The 22,718-nt window shown below is 41.6% G+C and overlaps 1 protein-coding gene across 24 annotated transcripts in view; it reads left to right on the top strand.

The window, feature by feature from the left end:
• TRIM9 (tripartite motif containing 9) overlaps positions 1-22,718 on the top strand; it is a gene marked incomplete at both ends in the record, with an annotated part of 107,892 nt that overhangs the window by 81,170 nt on the left and 4,004 nt on the right. For 3 of the 24 annotated variants that reach the window (XM_080808886.1, XM_080808884.1, XM_080808893.1), the window contains 6 exons: positions 3,890-4,047; positions 5,500-5,638; positions 17,855-18,043; positions 20,603-20,644; positions 21,055-21,078; positions 21,928-22,231. In XM_080808886.1, coding sequence (XP_080665012.1) covers positions 3,890-4,047; positions 5,500-5,638; positions 17,855-18,043; positions 20,603-20,644; positions 21,055-21,078; positions 21,928-22,231 — 856 coding nt within the window. Of the gene's footprint in view, positions 1-3,889; positions 4,048-5,499; positions 5,689-17,854; positions 18,044-20,602; positions 20,645-21,054; positions 21,079-21,927; positions 22,232-22,718 lie in introns of those variants that run through there. The other 21 variants (XM_080808898.1, XM_080808889.1, XM_080808894.1 and 18 more) reach the window with 18 other exon arrangements.

The raw sequence follows: 22,718 nt of genomic DNA, 5'->3' as shown, positions 1-22,718 counted from the left end.
CCTAAGAACACATTTATCTTTATGAACTCATGTCACACGTAAGAGCCCTGAGTATGCACCAAGGTCATGGGCAAGGTCAGTGTGATGTGAACAGACCTTCTTATAAATCATGGAGAAAGAGCACCCAGAGGTTTGGCAGGGATGCAGATAAGCACACACACTGACTCATATATCCTCTGTTCATGCATGTGATCTATTCATGGTTTGGAGTCCTGCGATGCATGTCCTCAAAACCCACGTTCACATTTCTCTGTACCAGTGCACTGAGAGCTTTGCAGAAACGGCTTGTTGTTCCTCTAAAGTAGAAACTTTCCTGAGATGCCACTTGTGTTGTTCAGCCACTATAAAGGAGAGACAGTCCCCCAAGGAACATTCAGACAGGATGTCTCAGGAGAATTGCATTCCCAGCTACTATAGCTCTTATGGGGAAATATTTCTTTCTTTTCTTTTTGCAATTTTTAAAGTATGGTTGACACCCAATGTCACACACGTTTCAATTTATGGACAACACAGTGATTCGATAAATTGATACATTATGCTATATATGGTGAAATATTTCATTAATCTATGCCAACAATTCTCGGGGAACTTTATCACTCACATTATAGAAGCAAAAGGAAATATTCCTCTTGGAATCAGGTGTGGGGACTTCCCTCTAGTACACTATTACTACACACGGGTCTGGAGAGGCAGTGTGGTGTAATTAAGCATACAGCCCCTGGGGCCAGCCTGCTGGGACTCCGACCCCAGCTCTGCCACTTAGTAGCCATGAAAATTGTGTTTCTCTTTCCTCATCTATCAACTAGAGATAATAAGAACACCTGTTCTTGTGGGGGTACTGTGAAAATCAGTTGGGTAGCACTCGTGAAGACACCGTTGCAGAATTTAATTTTGAGCCGAAGCTCCAAGGAAGTCAGTAAGGAAGAGAGTAAGAATGGTTGCCTCTTGCAACTAAGAAGAGAATTTTTAGCCCGAAGCTTGATATTATGGGCCAAAAGAATACAAGCAATAGACTTCTGATCAGTCAGTTTCTTCTGAAACTGAAAAAACAAAAACATTCAAGAATGATGGTGAAAGCATTAAGATTAAGACAGCTGCAGCAGCCCAATGACAGAAGTTTCAGTAAAATAAAAATTTCTTAAGAGTTCAGCCCAGGAACTGTGATGCTATCCATTTCCAAAACACAAATAATAATTTGAAAATACTTTGGATTCTTATACACCATTTATTTTATATCTAATAAAATGAAATAGGGTAATAAAATACCCACTATAAAATCTGTTTTTCTAAAATGTCAGCTTTAGTCTTTGCTAATGAGGCTGTAATTTTGTCACATTTGCCTTTTATATGCAACATCACTTTGGGGTAAATAAGGACATAGAAAAAATAATTCTGAGCACATCGAGAAATAGATTTAGACATGCAAATGTCTTTATGTTCCTTCATTTTCATTTCTCTCTTTCTCTCCCTCTTTCCCTCCCTTTATCTCACTCTCCCTCCCTCATTTCGCCTTTTTTGTTTGTTTGTTTGTTTGTTTGTTTAAGGTCTGGACAATATTAAAATCTGAAGATTAGTGAGTGGTTAGACTTTTTATTATCTTTTTGGTCTTTTAAAGCGTATCCACTGAGGGGGCGCCTGGGTGGCTCAGTGGGTTAAAACCTCTGCCTTCAGCTCAGGTCATGGTCTCAGGGTTCTGGGATCGAGTCCTACATCGGGCTCTCTGCTCAGCAGGGAGCCTGCTTCCTCCTCTCTCTCTGCCTGCCTCTCTGCCTACCTGTGATCTCTCTCTGTCAAATAAATAAATAAAATCTTTAAAAAAAAAAAAAAAAGCGTATCCACTGAGGACTTAAAAATGAAGCTCTCATGCTTTAATTACACATGACATCATGTATTTCAATTAATCTATTAATTATACCTATGTCTATACAAGGAAATTTAAGTTTTTTATCAGAGACATTGCAAGCATTTACATGATTCAAGTTGAAACCATCTTGTGACCTTATTCTTTGATTTTAAAATTGATGAAATGTAGACTTGCCTGAAACATGAACAAAGGGAAAATGAAGATTGATAGGGGAACTAATGAAATAAAGAGAGTCCAAGAAATAGGTTGTTTTATGATAGGCTCTATTTGTAAGGACAGCTCAGAGCAAATATCCCCAAGGAGAATCATTCCATGTCTCTAGAAGCCATTCGAAGAACAGTTTGCTTAAACTTATCATAATTTACTCCACAGTTAATATGTTAAAATTTATTATTTTTATAAGGGAAAAGTGTTTAATGACCAGGTGGTTTCCTAACACATGATTACCTTAAGTTAACCCTCCAATTACAACTGTTAGGTGATGCCTGTTTATGGGCAGAGGATCATTAGGTGTTACATTTTCTCTCTCCTCCCCTTCCCATCCAGTCCTGTAGTCTATTTCTTGAACAAAGCAATGAATCCTTCTCCTTTCTTCCAATTCCAGATGTTTGAGGACCTCTGAGGCTGTAGAAACCACTCTTTTCTCATAAGACCAACTGAACTCTATGCCATTGAAACCTGAAACATGATTTCCCTTCCTAAACTCACCACCTCCAATCAACTGGTCATAATTTTGATTTCATTATGTTTGATCTAGTAACTCAGGCATGGTTTTCTTGTATCAAAGTCTTTTCTTAAGTATAATTGACCTGCCTCACCTCCATATCTCTTGTGTTATGAGCACTGCTGTTATTTCCTAGGTTATCCACCATAGAACCTGTTTCCTAAATGGTTGTTAAATAAACCATCTTTGGGGTTGAGGTGATGGCAGGGAGCAGATAATTTGATGCATGACACAGAGTCCGATTTTGATACAGCATACAGCATACCAATGTTGATACAGCATACCAATTTTGATACAGCAACAATTAACATTTGTTCATTTAAATGTCCCTGGATGCGGTCCAAACTGTTCTCTCCTATTATTAAAGTGCTACAAAAATAAATTAATGGTTTGGTGCTAAACAAAAATTTTTTAAGCAGTTGGTAAAAACATTATTCCCAAATATATACATTGAGTTCATATGTTAGGAACTGGGATTGTTTGTTACCTAACAGTTCTATGTCTGTGTGTCTGAAGGCTCAACCACTCTGCAGTTTGAAGTAATAGAAAAGACTCCCAGCACAAAATGGGAACAGGGGTATGTTGTGACTCATAGTACTGTGGCAGATTCTCACAAAGTCACAAGGACACCTTGACCCTCCCCTGCCAGGCCCCTTCTGCTGCCATGCTACTCTCCAGGCTCACGGTTGGCTGTTCTGCACCTCAGAGAATGGACCTGAGCTAGCCTAGCTACCGTGGAAAAATGGGTTCAAGTTCCTCAGAAGTCTAGAAATGTAGAAATTACTGTTTTTATGTCACTTACAACTAAGTTTTCAAAAATCCACTGTTGTAGCTACTTATGTGTACAACACCTTGAGTAGAATCACTGGTAAAACAAACAAACTGCTCAGAATAGGCAGTTCCCAGTTTATACACTGGGGGTCAAGGCTCAGGATAAATTTTATGATATGTTTTTCACCCATATTATGGGTTACATGGACTTTAGTGGGCTGGGCTGGAAACCCATATCCCATTAAAATAGTTCCCTTAGGGATGAGGTCTTCAGTGCTCAAGGGGGTGAGCACAGAGCAATTGTCTCCCCACGATTAAGGTAAGAAGTACCACCACAAGTTTGGGAAACGGCATCACAGCAGCTCAGGACCCAGTCCCAGTCCTAGAGACTCTGGAAGAGATCCAGTTCAGGTTCCCCGTGGGCTAGTACTGAGTCAAGTCCCATGTTGATCAGGGGGATGTTTCCCATTCCAAGATCCTGAAATGTTTGCACCTCAACAGAAGCCAGGGTTACATTAATTTCTGTTTAGCTTCCTCTCCAGTCCCAGCAACCCCCATCCTGCAGCTGGAGGAATGTTGTACCCACAACAACAGCGCCACGCTGTCCTGGAAACAGCCACCTCTGTCCACGGTGCCTGCTGAAGGCTACATTCTGGAGCTAGATGATGGCAATGGTGGTCAGTTCCGGGTAAGTAGAGCATCTGCTACTTGTTAACCAAAGCCAGGGACCACCTCAGAGGACCCAATGTGGGGTCTCAGGCCAAGCTTCCCCACCTCTCCTGAGGCCAGACCATCCTGCAGGGTCTGCCGGCCCTTCACTGGAGACCTGCATTCACCTTGAACCATCAAAGATGGACAAAGGAGTCTCTGAAGAGAAACTGCCCTCCCCTTCTGAAGAGAAAGCCCTTGTGGGCGACAAGCTCTGGAGTCCAACTGCTTGCTCTCGGATCTGGACTCCACCATTTAGCCATGGGATTGTGCCCACTTCTCACTTCTATGAGCCTTCATGACCTCACTTGTAAAATGGGAAGTGATAATATTAACACATACCTCACATATTGTGGTTAAGAGTCCGTTAGATAATCCATCATATAAAATTCTTAGCATGCCAGGATCCCAGACCCCAATCTGCTTAGTATCCCACCAGAGAGTTATCATTTTAAGGCTGTACTTTGAATACAAATTATTTTTACTCATTACATCAGCATAGTGTTGCAGAAGCCTACAGCTAAAGAGGGAGGCACATGCCTAACCTATGCTAAAGATGCATTATGCTACGATTTATTTTAAGCCTTTGAAATGTCATTCTTCCTCCCGCCCCTGTTTCCTCCCCCTTCCCTCTGCACCACGATAAAACCTATACTTCTGTGCCTTTGAGTGTAATCTTGGTGACAGTTCCTCAAGTTACCAGTGGAGTTACAGACAGAACACAGAGACCACCCTCATGTTTTCAAACCAATTTTGACAAATCACACTGATGGATAGAGAGCTTGGTAGGTATACTATGTGGGTAAATGCCAAGTTAATAATAATAAACATAATGCTAACTATAAGCACCCAATTTTAATTTTTTAAGCCCTAACTGCTAGTAATTACCACCATTAAGGTGCCAGGCCCACGCTAAATATAAGGCATTACATTTGTCAGTTTGCACACATGACCTCCTTACCGGATCGTCTTAGCGGCCTCATGAACTGGGTATTATTGTCCCCATTTTACAGATGTCAAAACTGAGACTTGAAAAGGCCAATTAGGGGCACCTTGGTGGCTCAGTTGGTTGAGTGTCCAGCTCTTGGTTTTGACTCAGGTCATAATCTCAGGGTCCTGAGATCAAGCCCTATGTCAGGCCCCATGCTCATCAGGGAGTTTGCTTGAGATTCTCTCTCTCCCTCTCCCTCCACTCCTCCCCTTCCCCTACTCATGCTCGCGTGCACGCTCTCTCTCTCTCTCTCTCAAACAGTAAGTAATAAAATCTTAAATAAGTAAATAAGGTCAATTAAATGGCTTAGTATCTCACAGAACTTGAATCTAGATCAGGCTGCCACCAAAATGCTTGCTCCTGACCACTGAGCGACACTGCCTCCCTCACCCCTCACAAGGGTTGGCATTAAATTGTGGCCTGTTCTTTGTTGACCCTCAGGAAGTGTATGTTGGGAAGGAGACGATGTGCACCGTGGATGGTCTTCACTTCAACAGCACATACAACGCTCGCATCAAGGCCTTCAACAAAACAGGAGTCAGCCAGTACAGCAAGACCCTGGTCCTCCAAACGTCTGAGGGTAAGGCCCTTCAGCAGTATCCCTCAGAGCGAGAACTGCGAGGCATCTAAAGTGGCTGGCAAGCCCGGAGGTAACCCCACCACTGCCCACATTCTGAAGTGTTTCCATGACTTGCTCTGCATTCTGGCACAAAGCCGCTGTTCCTCTCCTGCCGTTAGAGAGCCCATGGTATGTGGATGTGATCAAACCAAAGAGTCCACAGCGGCAGTTCAAATGGCCTGGGGCGTCGGCTTCCTTTGATAACACTAAATAAGCTGCAGTTGAAGAAGCTGAAAAAATGAAGGCCTGAATGTCCCCCCGGTGTGTGAAACAAATGTATCTAGGTTCTAGGGCAGGTTCCCATTCTCCACGACACACGTCACTTGGCAATTTTATCCAGATGATTCTAAATTGCTCTGTAGTCCTTACCTGTTTCTGAGGGTGGGGCAGAGGTTCTTTCCAGCTGTGGATATGTGTGACTGAACATGTTTCCAATGGGTGTGGGATGCTAGAGCTGTTCAGAGAGGGCCTGTCGGCCAGCGCGGACCGCCTTCCATCTCACGCCCAAAGCCGAGGCCGGCGGCACCAGGACTGAGGCTTCCTGTGGGCACCAAACAGGAAATGACCAGCAGCTCCGCATTACCTCGCCATTTTCACCTTTGCCCATCCCTCTAGGCTGGGTTAGGCCACCCAGGGCCACTCTACAATGTCATGCCCCAGAGAACTTTGGCTTCTTGGCCATACTGTAAATATGTTGGTCATCAGAGTCAAGCCATTCCTCTTGGAAGAGGGGCTTGCTTGTGTTTGATGACCAGGTATAACCTCTGAGGCGTTTAACATTTTCATTCTAAAAGCAATCACAGCACATGAAATTAAACCTATGAAGAGGTATTTGTGGTCAGTGCCAAAACATTTTCAGACCTTCTGGGTGTCATTTTAATCACAGAAGTCACCCCCGCTGGCATTCCTCATAACCTCCCTCTGCAGAACTAATTGTGTTGATTTTGTTCAAATTCAAGATGTTAGCTCAAAGAACTGTGGTGGTGTTTTTTTTCCCACTTCCCACAAACCTTGGCATGTGCCAATCACACTTAAAATGGTTCACATGGTTAAAAACAAGCACAACTTCAAATCCCACAGCAAGGTTGACAGGCCCCTAGCCGTAAAGACCGTGCCTGGGGAGCAGTGGTAAGTCTGTGAGGGTTGCTGTTCAAGGAGAAGGATTCGCTGAAGGAAACATGCCTGCACGACCCATTCCCATCGGGTTCTAGGGATGGGATAGCTACAGCCCCCCGAATGACCATTTTAGCAACTTCTCTCTGGGATGACCTCTCTGCTTGAGAGCAGTTGTCTCTTTCCCCAAGTACCCTGCTAAATGCTAAAGCCCTCCAAGAGTTGCCTACATGCAATGCAGAAGGCCCCTCGTGATGATGGCCTCGTTTCCCACGTGCGTACAAGGCGGTTTGATTGAAGAGTGAAGTGCATGTCATCAGAGCAGGGAGACAGTTTGCAGCAATGTTGCTAATATGTATCATGAGACCTACTACTTCTATTCATAATACATCATGGAAATCATATTCTTCCGCTAAAATCAGTTACTAGCATAGCAGCTTGAGCATTCATGTTTCTCTTTTCATCCTGCAGGAGGATGTAGTTTCTCAGTTTCTCTTACTGTTCATAAGATTATGGTGTCTAATAAATTACAGGATTGGAACTGCGATCCCTCGTACCACAGTCACAGAACTGGGGGTCATTTTCTAAACGAAACTAACGGAACAAGTCCTCTTCCAACAAAGAAACTGTACTGTAGAAATTAATTTCCTCCATGAATTTTATATATTGTGTACAAAATATAAGGTATGTATCTAAATACAAAGAAAACCTTATCATCGTGTAGATATATCAGTATTCTCTGTTACTGCACAGAAGTGATTTTCTCATGATGAAATAAAGTTCACACACATACTTTCTCCATAACTTTGGTTTGTTCTATTTGTTTCTCCCTCATTCTAACTCATTCACATGGTGAGACAAGGTTTAGAAAGCAAGAAAAAATAATAATGATAGTTAATTTAAAAAAAAAGATTTGATTAAAAAGATCAAAAAGATTTGTAACAATAGAGAAAGCCTATAGAATTAAAGAACTATGTATATATTTTGGGGGTTTTTTTTTGGTTTTTTTTTAGAAATCAGTGAGAAAAATGCCATTGACAGGGTTCAATATATTAACTGAACTTATATTGTACTCTATTAATCTTCCTTCCTACAGTTCCTGGAAAGGTTTGCTTTGGAAGTTTATTTTCTTTGCTGCTCTTGGGAATGGCGTGGCGGTTTGTTTCGGCTTTCTACTGTAACAAGATGTTTTGCGGTCTTCTTAGCAACAGCTAAGCCTTTCCCCAAGTTCAAAACAAAAGTCTGTATTACAGAAGGGTCCAATTCATATATGATAGCAAGTCTCATTTGTATGTACCTGCATTTAGTCCAAGGTTTAAACCACTTGTCACTTATATTCTTTGAACAATCATAAAACCATCTGCTGACTTACAGGTAACATTATGCAAGGGAGATCAGAGGTCTACGTTTTTATAAATGCTGATCATTTTCTTCAGAACCAGTTCTGCTTATTTATCTATTTATTGGGCCGTGCTTGGTAAAGGCTCACTGTGTGCTACACTGTGGGTGTAGAGGGATGAGGAGGTGTCCCCCGCTGCTTGTATGAGCTCACAGTCCAGGAAGAGAGACAGGCCTTAAAAGACACGTGACTAGTTACATACTTGCAAGTTATTATTACCACTGGGAAGGAAGGAAAGGGGACTAGCAGGAAGACATAATTTGTATCTGGGAATCAGGAAAACAATGAAAAATAATTTAATTCAATGGAAATTATAAAGAAAGTGTTATTAAAAGGGAAAAGGAAAGGAAAATGCATCATTAGGTGAGTTCAAGTGTGATTCGTTCCCTGAAAGCAGAGTTCTCGGAGTGCACCTAAGACAGCCACGCACATAAAGCCAGCTGCAGATCTCAACCCAATTACCCGACTTAAGAAGAAATAGAACTGTCAGCAATTAAGAATCTTGATGAAATTTTAAAATGAGGCCCACAACCCCAGCCGTATATATTTTTAAGTAATCCACTTAATAGCCATCATGGCTGTGTCACGGTCTTTGAAACCATTGGCGAAAGAATACCTGTTATGTAACAAGGCTTTCTTCCCACGTAGTTCTGGGGCTTATTCTGTCTGGGAGACTCTACTCCTGAAAGAGATTTTTTTTTTAGATGAGGCTGAGAACAGAATCGGTAATCTTCCTGTTTATTTTTCCCTATTTTCCCTCTGCCTATCTAAACAGACTAACCTTTTTCTTTTTCTTTAATCTGCAGAGAAAATAAAATAGACCACAGGTAACATTCCTGGGGCTCAAATAACTCAAGACTATTAGTTGACTGAAAAGAGAGGGTTTCTCTCTGACCCCCTCTCAGGGGGGAGGATTGCCAGGGAATGGCTTCACTCAGTCTTAGTGGAGGAGGGAATCCTTCAGGGGAGTGAGAACAGGAAGGGTGTCACCCTTGAGTCTGTCAATACTCTCTCACACAAATCTTGGTATCTTCCTTGGACAAATTCTTAGAGTTGGAATTACCAGACCAAGGAACATGAACACTTTTGAGGCCCTTGATCTGTGTTTCTCAATTGCTTTCCAGATAGATTTTACACCAGAAATGTTTGAACCATTCCATTTTTTAAAATCTCCGCAATTCTGCTATTTAGAGTTTAATTTTGCCTAAGAAGCAGCCCCCTAAAAGTGGAAGAGTACCTAAAACAGGACTTTTTAAATTTATGTTTTCATAGAAATAATATTCTGATTGTTTTACACCCAAGAGCTACATGAAGTAAGTTGCAACATATTGCAAAGAAAGTGAATATGATCCAAAAAGGAGGGAAGACTTCCCAGAGTATAGAGAGACAGACAGAAATCCAAACACAAGGAATGACTGTATACAAGGCAAAAGCTTCAAAATCTGCCTTGAGCTGACTATGATAACAAAATCTCATTCATTCAAAAAACATTAATGGAGCATCTCAGTTGTGTCAGGCACTGTGCTGGGCCCAGGATCACAAAGATACATGAGGCATGGCCCCTGCACCCAGAGCTTATGGGCTTCATTCTTCCTTCTCCCTGAACTCCATGGCATCTGACTCAGAACGCCTAAAAACTGTGCTACCTCACCTCTCTAGAGCTAAGATATCCACCCTGCAATCTAGATAGTCATCTTATAATCAAGTGACAATAACCTCTGATTGTGATGCTGAAAAAAAAAGAAGAAAAAAGTCAAAGTTAGATGTAGACACTCCTGTGCTATCCTTACAGCAGGGCCCCTGATCTCCTCAGTTCTTGCTATTCTTACTTTATGCACAAGTCCACTGAGCTCATGACCCACTTGGGAAGACCACAGCAGACTAGGAACATCACATTAGAAGAGAGAAGAGGGACTGGTGAGGAGGGAAGGGAACGACCCCTTTCCCCCAAAAAAATCAAAAGACAGCATTCTGTGGCTTGTGTTCTTATTAAGAAAGTTAGAAAGTATATTATGAATTGTAAAAATATTTCCATTTAACATTTAAAAGTCAGTATATTCCCTGGAACCCTTGGTAATGGATATTAGGTATATCTCAGAAGGCTTTATAGAATCACAATACAAAATACCTTGAGAAAACTATTGCAATAAACTCTATCTCATTTTGTGTCAAGCTTCTAAGAAATTTCTTCACTGCCCCCTAAAAGATTCCATGGAAAAGTGACAGCCAGCAAGTATTTTTAAGGATACTGAAATCCAGTAGAAGAACTATATAAAAAACCATCCATTCTATGTTTCACTATAAGATCCTAAGGGAAAACTAGGAGTTTTTTCTATTCACCCTAAAACAGCTATAAAGACTCTTGACTACACCTCTATGCCCACTAATGTAAACCCCTCTCCTGTTCAGATATCGCAATATTCCAGATTTACCCTGTGTATTAATTTCCTATTGCTGCTGTAACAAATTACTACAAACTCAGTAGCTTAAAATAATGCAAATGTATTACCTTACAGTTCTTTAGGTCAGACTCCTAGATGGATTTCACTAGGCAAACAGTGTGGTGTTGATGGGGCTGCATTCCTTCAGGTAGTTCTAGAGCAGAATCTGTTCTCTTTCCTTCTCCAGCTTCTAAAAGCCACCTGTGTTCCTTGGCTCACAGCCCCTTCCTCCATCTGCAACACTAGAAGTGTAGCAGCTTCCAATCTCTTTCTGACTCTGCACCTCCTGTTTCTCTTTTATAAGGACCCTTGTGATTACCTTGGAGCCATCTGGATAATCTCTCCATCTCAAAATCCTTACCCTAATTACATTTGCAAAGTACCTTTTGTCATGTAAGGTAAGAGATTGCAAGGATTATATGACATGGACATTTTTGGACAAGCCATTTTTCCACCTCCCACACTCCAGGAGGAAGTATTATAATTATTACCTCATCCTCCATAGGGGAAGACTGAGCCTTTGAGAGGTCAAGTGACATGTCAGACCCTAGCCTTCCAGCCTGCACTGCCCAGCACAGTGCACTTCAGTGCTGACATTAGAACAGCGCTATTTGCACTCAACTAAAAGGAAGGACATAGGGAAATCTATCCTAAGTCTGTTTGCTAAGTGTGTGAAAATATCTTGTCCAAATGAAGCAGCATTATGTAGCCGCCTCATGTGAGCATCCAGAAATCCCAGCAAGAAATGGACTCTAACACTTTCCAAGAGTCACATTAGAATTTGGGTGAAAAAAATAACATTCTTCCTTTAAGAAGGAGGTGAGAAGAGGCTGTCCTTTCCAGCATCAAATCCAAACTCCTACTCAGGTCCTGTCCTTTTCTTCTGTCTGTGCATCTTCACTTTCTCACCCACCCACCCTCCCTCCCCAGGATAAGTGTTCACATAGAGAGGCCCTTCTCCCCTGCTGGGATCAGAAACTGCTTTTGGCTGGCAGTGACAGGTGGCTGCTTGGGAAAGAAAAGGAATGTTGGAGCCAGATCTGTAAGGTCCTTAAAAGACCCTACCAAATGAGGTCTGGGTCTTGAAGCTCTGCTCTGGTTGAAACCACAGAGCCATTTATTGGCAAAAGCTCTCAGCCCTCCAGATCTCAACAGTGAGGAAACTGGAGAGAAGGTAAACAGTGATAAATGTAGAATCAGGCTTTAGACAAGAAGCTCTCAAGCATCTTCTTAGTTGAACGTCCACAGGAATCCTCTCCCTAACACTTTTCAGGATTGTCTTCTCTAATGACAATAAGAGGGTTAGAATTCTTGAAATTATGTCTTAGAAGATGCTTTCTAAAAGGGGGCATAGAAGATGTTGTTCATAAAATTAAAATGCCTATTTTCCCAATTAGACTGTTACTGTCACATTACCCCTTCCAATGTGATAGCTCCTTCTCCAACACATTGAAAAAAATAACCAAAAGAATATTCCATGGTATAAGCAGAATATGGCCCCAGAATAACCCCAGATGCATCTGTCCAAAATCTCATTGCAGATATCTTATAGTGATTTTGGAGCAACGTAAGTACTGTATTCTTAAACCCTGGTGTACTAAACCTGCCCCACCCCCAGAGAAGTTATAACCTTGGGGTGGGGAAGATGATCCTTTGCCTTGCAATCCCTAACTACCCCAGTCCATAGAACTGCTCCATTTAGAGAAGAAAGATTCACCCTCACTCAATATGGCACAGGATTGAAAGAATGATATTAGGTTCATCTGCACAAATCTTGGTCACCCCGAGACCACTGGAATGTGTCCATGGCCCATGGCCTAAAGTTTACCTTTTATACATTTCCAAGGCACAAAAGAGAAGCAATGGCCTTGTCACTCCCAAAATTTTATCCCCCTGGAATTGATCCTGCCTGGGTCCCTATCCTGTCCTACCACAGCGGGCAGTGTGACTTGGGATGTGTCCCTTAACCTCTCTGGATTTCAGAAGTTTTTGTTTTATTGTTGTGTATGGGGAGGGGAGTGTTGGGAGGGGTTTCTTGGTTTGGAGGGGGGTTTGTTTTGTTTTTGTCTGTAAAACTGTGGACTTAGAGATTATAACCTCCAAGTTCTTTATAATTTGTACCTCTGGTTTTCTTGTATGGTTTATTTCTTCAAAACTACTGCTGAAATCTGTCAACTGTTTATGAAAATGTGATGAACAGGCATAGACACCTCCTGCCTCCTGCAAGGATCTTAATAGGTCTTAAAGATCTGCCTGTGATATTGAGAATTCAACACTAATAGAAAACAGATCATATAGGGGAGAGTATATTGTCCACCAGAGATCATCTTTCCTATGCCTCTGCTTTATTTTTCCTGGTTCAGAACCTCAGAGCTCCCAAAACATTAGTTAGAAGAATGTGTATTTCCAAAACAAAATCCTCAAGGTAGGTAAATCATACCTGAACAAATTTGGGTAGGTTTTACAAAATCCAAAGTGAGAGGCATGCTAGTTTTCAGAGCCCAGGAAAGAGAAATACTCTGTTCGTTTTAATTTTGATAACATGTATGACATCCCAGGGAATTTCCTCAATTTTTCCATAGAACTAAATTGGATCCAGACCCTATCTTTGGTTCTGGGCAATATGCTTTGCAGTTGACACTCTGGGGAGCAGAGGAGTCCTTTGGAATCTGTTATATCTATTTGAAATGCAGGAATTTTTAGTTGTTCTGATGGCAGTTACTTAGAAATAATGCTATGGTATTCTAAACTGGAGTGGAGGATTTGGTGACAGAGCATGCAGCTGTCCCAGGGGTGTTTAAAAGACTATTTCTTCTCTTAAAAGGAATTTTTTTCAAAACAAATTTGTTTCTTACTTCTCAACTGCAGTTAATGCCACACTTAAGAGAGCCTAAAATACCACATTTCATTGTAACTCGTGTACCAGTTGGACATAATTATACCTTCAGATGCTTATTAGATCATTTAAGGAGACTCAGCCTCCTTCATTCATTTGTCTCTTCAAAATCTTCCCCAAAAAAGCAAATTATTGTACAGCTGGTTTATAATTGAACTGAAACTCAACTTTACTGCTGCTTGTGCAGTTCTTACTGACATATCTTGTCTTACTGGGCTTTGAAATACAATTGTCTTGCTGGACCAGCACTCACGGGCTGCCTGAGATATGAAGCTGTACCCAACCAGACAAAGAGATAACCAAGAATTCTACCAGTCACAAAGAAAGCTGCATTAGCGTACACTGTCAGAAGGAAGCCCTGTTGGTTTGCTTGTCCTCTTTGAATTCCAAAAATAACACCTCACAGACTGGTGAGGAATATTTCCAAAATATTCTACCATACTACAGAAATCTTTCATATTCAGTACATGTTGGAATCAGTCAAGAAATTCTGCCCCTAGAAGATTTTGTCTAAATTATTCTCTTTCTTGTGGTCAGCTCTCCTTCCAAGTTCATGTTTCCCAGCTGCTCAGTTTTAATACAATGTCTGGCACATGGTAAGTGTTTAATAAATGTTAACTAATGAACAAGTAAAAGAAGTATGTACCATTAGCCAAACAGGAGTATACCACCTAGACATTCTTTTTTCACTTTGAACCCAAAAGTCAGTAAATAATACGTGTTGATGCCCAGTAGGTCTTCACTTTGATAATTCTTGATGGCTTCTTTTAAGCATAGGCCTCGACTCCAGAATCCAGCCAGTCCTGGGTGGGAAGGGAAAGCAGTTTAGTCAAGGACAAGAGGAAAATGGTGGCCTTTGACAGAGTTGATGGAAAGTATGACTTGACATATTCCCATTATGAGGACTGTTCCCACCGCGCAGTTACAGCTGTGCCTCGAGTCACCACGCCGGTGTTCAGCCAGCATTTTACTGCTCTTCCCATTGGTCTTCCCTTTTACTCAACAAAACTATTCAGCAGACAGGATCACTGCATATCATCAAACAAGACATTTAGAATCTTTTAAAGTACAACTTGTCTTTCTCTAGTGATCTTTACATTAAAAATTAGTAACAGTGATCCTGGATATTAGTTATGACCTGGAATATAGCTTTTGTATCATGTATTTGGTTGGGTGGGGGAGGGAATGTGGGGGTATGAGAGATAAACCCCACTCCTATTTGTCTTGACTAAGAACACTAATGGCTGAGAATTCTTCTCCAGATCTCCAGATCTCAATAGTGGTGCTTTCAAGAGGAGGTGACAAAGTGGGATGTATTCTTCCTGCATCCCATGGGTATAACATAGAATATACCTTTGGGTGGCTCTGTGTATGTTCATTAGTTAAATCACACATCGCTGTGTGATTTAACTAAACCAGGGAGTGGTAATACTATACCCAATAATGTCTTAGTGTCTTTGGTTCATGTTTTTGAATATGTCAAGTGGGGCAATACAAGGAGAATTAAGATTTTAAATTCAGAGCATAGAAAAAGGGCAGGAAATAGATTCTTTTTAGCCCAGAAAGGGGAAGATTTAAAGGGGATTGGTAACTGCCATCCAATACTTGAAGAATAGTAGTCTTGGCCCCAGATAGTAATGCTACATTTGATGAGTAGAGCTCTCAGAGAGGCATATTCAGACAAATACAAGCAATAACTGTAACCTGGAGGGGACTGCCCAGAGGCAATGAGTTCCTCAACACAGGATATTTCAAGGGGAAGTTTGATGATTGCTCCTCAGATGTTACCCAGGGTCTTCCTCTGCTGAGACTCCTGTAATCTAAGATAGTATCAAGTGACATAGATGACTTATAGGCAACTGACCAAATATTTGCAGTGTGCCCACGGGGAGGGCATAAGGGGACACTGCTTGTTTAGTGTGGCTAGGATCAGGTGGAAAACAGTCTCCCTCTTGTAATTCATTCAGGAAGTTTTCATGATGAGTTAAGAAATTTTTTTAGGAGCTCCTTAAAGAAAATGGGGTAAGAGCCCAGCTGAAGGGTATGGGAGGCCATAGGTGGGGAAAAAAAAGATGGAGATGGAGATGGTTGGATAAAGTGGGTATTAAATAAGCTTGCCTGAAAAGAGGGCATAGTTCAAAATGAGAGAAGTCAAGGAATATTGGGTCATCAATAAATAATGGATCCACATAAAAGGCTAGAAAAACAATAACTATTTAAGTGTCAAGTTATTAATCCCATGAATAACCATAACTACTCTCAGGCCCTGTCCCACAAAATGGTGCCATTACCAACTCAGTACTCAGAGTAGGAAAGGTGAGTATGTTTCATGATGGCTCAGATATGCTCCCCAGGGTCTGGATTCAGTATACATCTCTTCATTGGTTTTCAGATGATGACTTGGAGGTTCAATAATCTCTAGAATTCAATAAACTATGTACGTCCTTTCCCTTCATTTTTAAAGCAACAATTATTTTCAATATAATGAATTGATTGCTACCACCTGGAAAAAATACACTTCCAAGCAAATTCTTGTTAATAAAAAATCTTTTAGGGGTGCCTGGGTGGCTCCCAGGCTCTGAAGCCTCTGCCTTCAGCTCAGGTCATGGTCCCAGGGTCCTGGGATCAAGCCCCGTGTTGGGCTCTTTGCTCAACAGGGAGCCTGCTTCCTCCTCTCTCTCTCTGCCTGCCTCTCTGCCTACTTGTGATCTCTGTCTGTCAAATAAATAAATAAAATCTTTAAAAAATAAAATAAGATAAAAAATAAATAAAAAATCTTTGACTGACATAAATATGGCCTCCTCTCCCTAAATGAAGCCCATGTCAGTTTGTGGTGCTCTGCTGGATTTCAAATTTCCCATTAAACTAAAAGATTAATTCCCCCTTGAGATAATTATAATAGGAATCAATTCTGATTTACTATTTTTGAACAAAGAAATGGCCATATATGTCATGTCATCCAAATTACATGAAGTTTAGGTAGAAGAAACTTTGAATATATTATTATTGGGAATACCACACCTTAACTCCATGAGTAGCCGTTCCTTTTCTCTGAGATCTTTGTATAATTTTCTTTAAAAAAAATTCCCCAAGGATAAGAGTAAAGCCTGAAGAGCTAACTTTAATACTGTAAATGCAGAAACTAAAATGGGGCTGACTCTCAGCAGTATTCAGTTAAAACTAGCCAGTGGCCTTGTTCTGAGCTTTTCAAATAGGATCATGTAACATACACACACTCCAGTTATTTTGGCTTGAACATGCCCACAATAGCATTTTGATAGGACAAGGATATGTTTAACAGGAAGAAACATGCTGACAGACTCAAACCAGACAAATATTCCCAGGAACATCCTCTGGCCACCAAGACAGAATTATTTTTTTCAATGAAAAGATCATTCTTTAGTTTTGGACATAGGATATTACCATCATGCCATCTCTTTTTCTTAAAGTATTATTGTCACACTGTGTTCTAAGAAGGTCCTGACTGGTGAAACATCTACCTCTGACCAGACTACCCTACTGCCTAGAACCACCTATTGTTTGACAAAAGAGAAAGGAGTGATTTTAATCATTTAGTGATGTTTATGCCAGACCCAAGTATCTGAAAATAAAGACATTTGTGCCACCCACACACCTCATCATGGCCCCACAGACTGTTATTATTAGAAAACCAAAGCTGCTCAAGTGGCATCCCTGGGGTCTGATCCTAATTCAGAAACAAAGGTAAGGCTCCTTCCCTGATTCCGTTTTCAGCCCTATCTTCCTCTTCTATTCAAAGAGCAAGTGTTGAGTGTGTTAGGATAGAAAAATCATCTCGTCCATTCAGAAATGGAAAAATATATATAAGAGAGAAAAGGGAAGGTATGGAAAAGCAAAGAATTGGTCAAAAAAAAAAAAAAAGATGATCATCTCCTAAATAGAAACTCTTTAAGAAGCTGTAAGTCGTACAGGTAATAACTTCCAAGGTAGCCAAAGGGGGTGAAGTATCACTCTTGGTCTTCACTGGGTAAAATCTACCCTAAAGTTTCTAAATTCGACTCTAAAAAATTGAATGAAGAGGAAACCTTCTAAAATACCTCCTCTACCACTAAAAATTGGGGGAAATGAGAGCAACTGTCTGCGATGTTTGAGGTGTCCTCTGGTCTTGAGTCCTGGCCTGCTGAGAATGCCCTCCCAGCCCCAAGCCACTTTGGTTTTGTTAATGCCTTGTGGCACCTGCGGGAGGGATGAGGCTTTGTGCAAATGCATTGGTAAGGCAGGTCTTGGGGAACCGTGCTTGGGCAGGTAGCAGATTTCTGATCTCTAGTTTGCATTGATCTTACATCTAGACACCGATTCAGAAGAACAGACACTCCCTTTTCCAGTGCCTTCGGAAAGATTGCCGCTCCGTAGAATGAGTCCTTTCTCCTCCACCCTTAATCTACAACCCAGCTTTCCCGGGAGATCCTACTTTGATATCCGATCCTCACCCCACCAGCTGAGCTTGCATTCCTCTTTGCAGTCTCTCAATGTACCGGGTGAGCCGAGCTCCTCTGACCTTTCCCCTTGATCTCTCTGTGCCTCGATGGCATCTCCGAAATACTTGTTTTGTTCTTGCCATTCATGTGCATGGAGAGGGCGATGAGCTGATCTCTATGTCTGTGGCCTGCTTCTGGTATGAGGACGGTTTGGATGCTGGAGCTGTGTGGCGTTCTTGTTTGTGTGGTGTAAGGCCCAACCATCTAGCTGTGGTCAATGTATAATGGCATTGGAAAGTGATGAGTGAAGTTGTTCTTTTTGCACCAGCTGGTACCGCCATGGATGACCTGCTCTGTCATCACATGCAGTGACATAGCACGGCATAGGCGCTGGCTGAGTGGAGGCTGTGGCCTTAGTGTGGGGGTTTGCAACCCTGCTGTATCCAGGAAACCAGCTGTGTCTGGGAGACTGGATCAGTGCATCCAGCCCGTAGTGGTCTGATTAAACATAGACTCAAGAGATCTTTATTGAAAAATAAAGTAAAAACACACCAACAGCGGACAGCATCCCACAAAGCAGCCAAAGCAGAGAGCAGAACGTGAAAGTGTTTTCTGCAAAAGCCTGGGCTTGCTGGTAGGACAGTCCCACTCGTGGCGGATTTTTCCTAGCAATGGGGAGGGAACATCACTAGCCAAATTAGAAACTCTTAACTGGCCTAAGGCCCAGGGATCCAAGTCATGGCCAAAGCTGGCTTCCTGCAAGTTTCCCACAGCCAAGTAGGTTGGGAGAGGGCTTTAGATTGATTTCAGGGAAGCTAGACATGCATTATTGTGCAATCGACTCTGTCTAGCCAACAGAATCCTAAAACATCTATGATGCAGACCTATTTGATCTCTTCAGGACTATATTGTAATCGTGAATACACGTGATGCACATTTCACATTTCCAAAGGTTTCTTTTGTTTTTTATTTTATTCTTTTTGCTCATCCCACATCCCGGAATGAAGAAGGCCACAGCATGACAGTGCAAAAAGGATGCAGGGACTTCAAGCTCTCTTTAAAATGACATTTTTCTTTGTGCTTTTATGTTTCTTATTGTTTTTCTGTGCACTACTGGCTTTCAAACATGCTTTGTTATGGAACTCTTTTCACTTTGTGTCCAATGTACTAAAATACTGTTATAGTCTTTGTAATGTATATTGTCTCAAGAATAAAATGAAATGTGGGTCTGGGGATACAAGATGGCCGTTTAACAGCATTGTTCTAGTTGTATCATTGACTCTTAAATGTATGGTGGTATGTTTTCAATAGTGTAACAAGATTTTGGAACACGTGTTTTGAAAAAGACTTGCAGAAGGCATGATTCATTTAAAATTTTTAAAGCCCTGTTCAGATTCTATAAATTCATTTCCAAAGTGGGATATGAGATTCAGCTTTAAAACTCCTTGTTTTCCAATCCTCACTGTGCTCTAACCTGTGAATAGGAATTTTAAAGTGATCGTTGGTAGAAGCTAGGCATAAAATTCAGCCATGAGCTGGAAGAAAATGATTCTTTTGTATGTGAATTCATCCCAGAGTAAAATAAAGTAACCAAAAGTAAGGACATATTTACAGTTTTGTTTTTGACTCAATCATTAGTCCTTTTTTTTTTTAATGGTAAGTTGCTGTATTCCTTCTAAAATTCTTTTAATTCAGTGTATTATCCTTCGATTATTTTAGAAGTTAGTGTATAAACCTTTCTGAGTTAAAAAAAATAAATTAAATGATTCTCTCTAGGGAATACCCAAGTGTTCATCAAAAATACATTTGCCAGATCAGTTCCAACACCGTTTGAAACTAGAGGTCATACACCTTGGAATATTTTAAGACCACACTGCTTCCTCCACCCAACCCGGCTTCTCATGGGATCCAAATCTTGAGGAAGGAGGGGTGGGAAATTTCCACAGGTGATTCTAGTGCCCACCCCGCCTTAGGTGAGAAGAATCGATGTAGTAAAATGATCTAAGAAGATGAAGACATTTGTTTCACTACATTAAAGTTCATGCCATTATTAAAAATTATCAGATTTTTATTAACATACAGGTTACATCCTAGGTTCAGTCCCACATATGTGTATCATTTAACTTAGGCCCAAGTCACAACAAACGCCTTCTAGTTACCACCAGAGTTAGAGGTGCATGAAATAGTGTTAGAGAACAGAGTTTTTATCAAGATCCAGTGATATCTCCTCACTTCTCACATTTTTCTTCTTTATTTATTTATTTTGCTTCCCTCCAGCCCCAAATATTTCCCCTTTCTAAAGAGTAAGCCTTCTGTTTAGTACAGAAACTTCAGTGGAAAAGATTGAGCTTGGGGGCTGAGAAAAATTTAAGCTGCCTAGTTTAGAATCAATTGAAAGAGGATTTATTAAATGGGGGGGGATGTACTTTTCATCTGGGAAAGAGTGAGAGAAAAGCCTTTTTATACCCAGCAAAGTTAACTAATATAAAATGGGCTTTGGTTTTTCATGAATCAGGCCTCTGGTGACTCATTTCAGCTGGTGTTTTTTAAGTGTGTACAAATATTGTTTATCCTCCTGGTTGCTGCTTCATAGCTTTGATGTGTAGTATCTCTTTATAGGATGCAGCTTTGAGCCTCAGTCGGCACCTTACTCTCAGTTAGGCAAGTACACCTATATCGTGATTGTCATCTTTGACTTGTGTGGTTGGCATGCTCAATTTCCTCCACCAAATAAATGGCGGCAGCTTATTGTATGTCATTAAAATTGTCTGATTGTCATGAAAACCCACCATTAGAACACTTTCCCCTATACTTAGAAAAGTGTATTTTTAAATCTTATACCTAAAAGAGGATTGCATTCCCCCCAGTTTTCTTATACATCAATGCAGAGCACTCTTTATGAGTGCTGATGTGGGTTAAGGTACAAGTCAGACCAACAGTTGTAGTGTTTGTAGTGTTTGAAATCAAGCCCTTTTTTGGTATGAGTCTATCAAAAGAGACGTGTTTTCTTATCAATGTCAATTTTGCTTCCTGTTTCTCTCTCCCATGCCTTTCACTTGGAATGACAACAGTTGACATTAAAAAGCTGTTGGCAGGTATGGAATAACCTTATTCTGTTACAAATAACAAAGACCAAAGTGCATGTGAGATGGCTCACAGGTTCAATAAATCAGCAATGACATCTCTCCGGAGTGTGTTATTGGTAGGCGGCATTTAGAACTTGGGTCAGAACGATGTGTGCAAAGATGTCATTCTCTCTTCACCTAACGCCAAAAATACCTACTGCTCCAGCAAAATAGTTTACATGTTAGTGTTAGGAGTAACATGCAAACTGTTATTTTTAAGGTACGAAAGAAGCGACCTGTCTCACGTCCAAAGTCACAATCATGAAAATTATTTCATGTTGCTGATAGCTTTGCAGGCTTTGAGCTTCCACTAGCGCTGAGAACGTTTTCAAAACGATTATATGTCAGCACTTCTGCCAAAGGGACATTTCCTGGTTTCACTCAGTGTGTTTTATCCCTCCTCCATCTAGGACTGTAGATCCTAGCCTCCCCGCCTCAGGGTAACACAGGCATCTTAGCGCACCCTCTCCCTTTATGTCTCCGGTGTACTGTTGTCCCAGTCACCGGGTGAAGGGACTTGCACCTTCCAAAATCGATGCCACTTCACTCCCGGATCACCTGGTTGGGAGTGCAGTCTGAGTCAGGTAACCCCTGCTGAATCGGTCTTGTGTCCTCCGTCTGCTTCTGGGTGCAGAGAGTACCACCTCCCAGGATGTGGCCCCTGTCTGCTCACTCACAGCCCCCTGTGGCCCCGGACACCTCCTTCCTGCATGGCAGCATGAAAACGGGACACGACACTCCTCCGTGCAGGGGCGTGTTGCACTGCACAGAGCTCTTCGGGTCAGCCTCGGTAACCCCACTCCCTTCTCTTGTTCCCAGTGGCCTGGTTTGCTTTCGACCCTGGCTCGGCACACGCTGACATCATCTTCTCCAATGACAACCTGACGGTGACCTGCAGCAGCTATGATGACCGGGTGGTGCTGGGGAAGACCGGCTTCTCCAAGGGCGTCCACTACTGGGAGCTAACCGTGGATCGCTACGACAACCACCCTGACCCTGCCTTCGGCGTGGCTCGCATGGACGTGATGAAGGATGTGATGTTAGGGAAGGATGACAAAGCTTGGGCAATGTATGTGGACAATCACCGGAGCTGGTTCATGCACAACAACTCGCATACCAACAGGTACCCAGCAGCCCCCAGACTGAGCCTTCTTCATGTTGGCTTCTGGTAAAAAATGAGAGCCCAAGTTCAGAGTCCTATTAAATTGACAACATTCAGGCAGCCAGGCAGGTGGTCTCCAGTAAGTGACACAGGAGTTCTACTACTCTTACCTGAGTCCTTCTCAGGGGTTAATTGATGGATTGATGGATTGATTGATTTTACGTTTGCATAATGCCAGAGATATGAGCCCTTTCCTAGGTTCTTCACCATGGGTAGTAACTAAGACTCCCCATGCATATCTATTCCAGGAAAATATCCTAGGATCATAAAATCCAGACCTACAAGTTACCAGGAGAGCCTTTTAGTTTTTCTGAACCTTTGTCTCCAAATCCGTCAAATTAGTCTAATTATATTTTTCCAGATGGGAGTGTTCTCCAGATTAAATGAGATATGTGAGAATGCCTCACATCGGAGGCAGCTGAAAACAGAAGCCATTGTTCTTCTTGTT

The sequence above is a fragment of the Martes martes genome (genome assembly GCF_963455335.1).
Source record: "Martes martes genome assembly, chromosome: 7".
Taxonomy (NCBI): domain Eukaryota; kingdom Metazoa; phylum Chordata; class Mammalia; order Carnivora; family Mustelidae; genus Martes; species Martes martes.
Note: the sequence above shows the minus strand (reverse complement) of the source record. Positions and strands in the feature narration are given on the sequence as shown.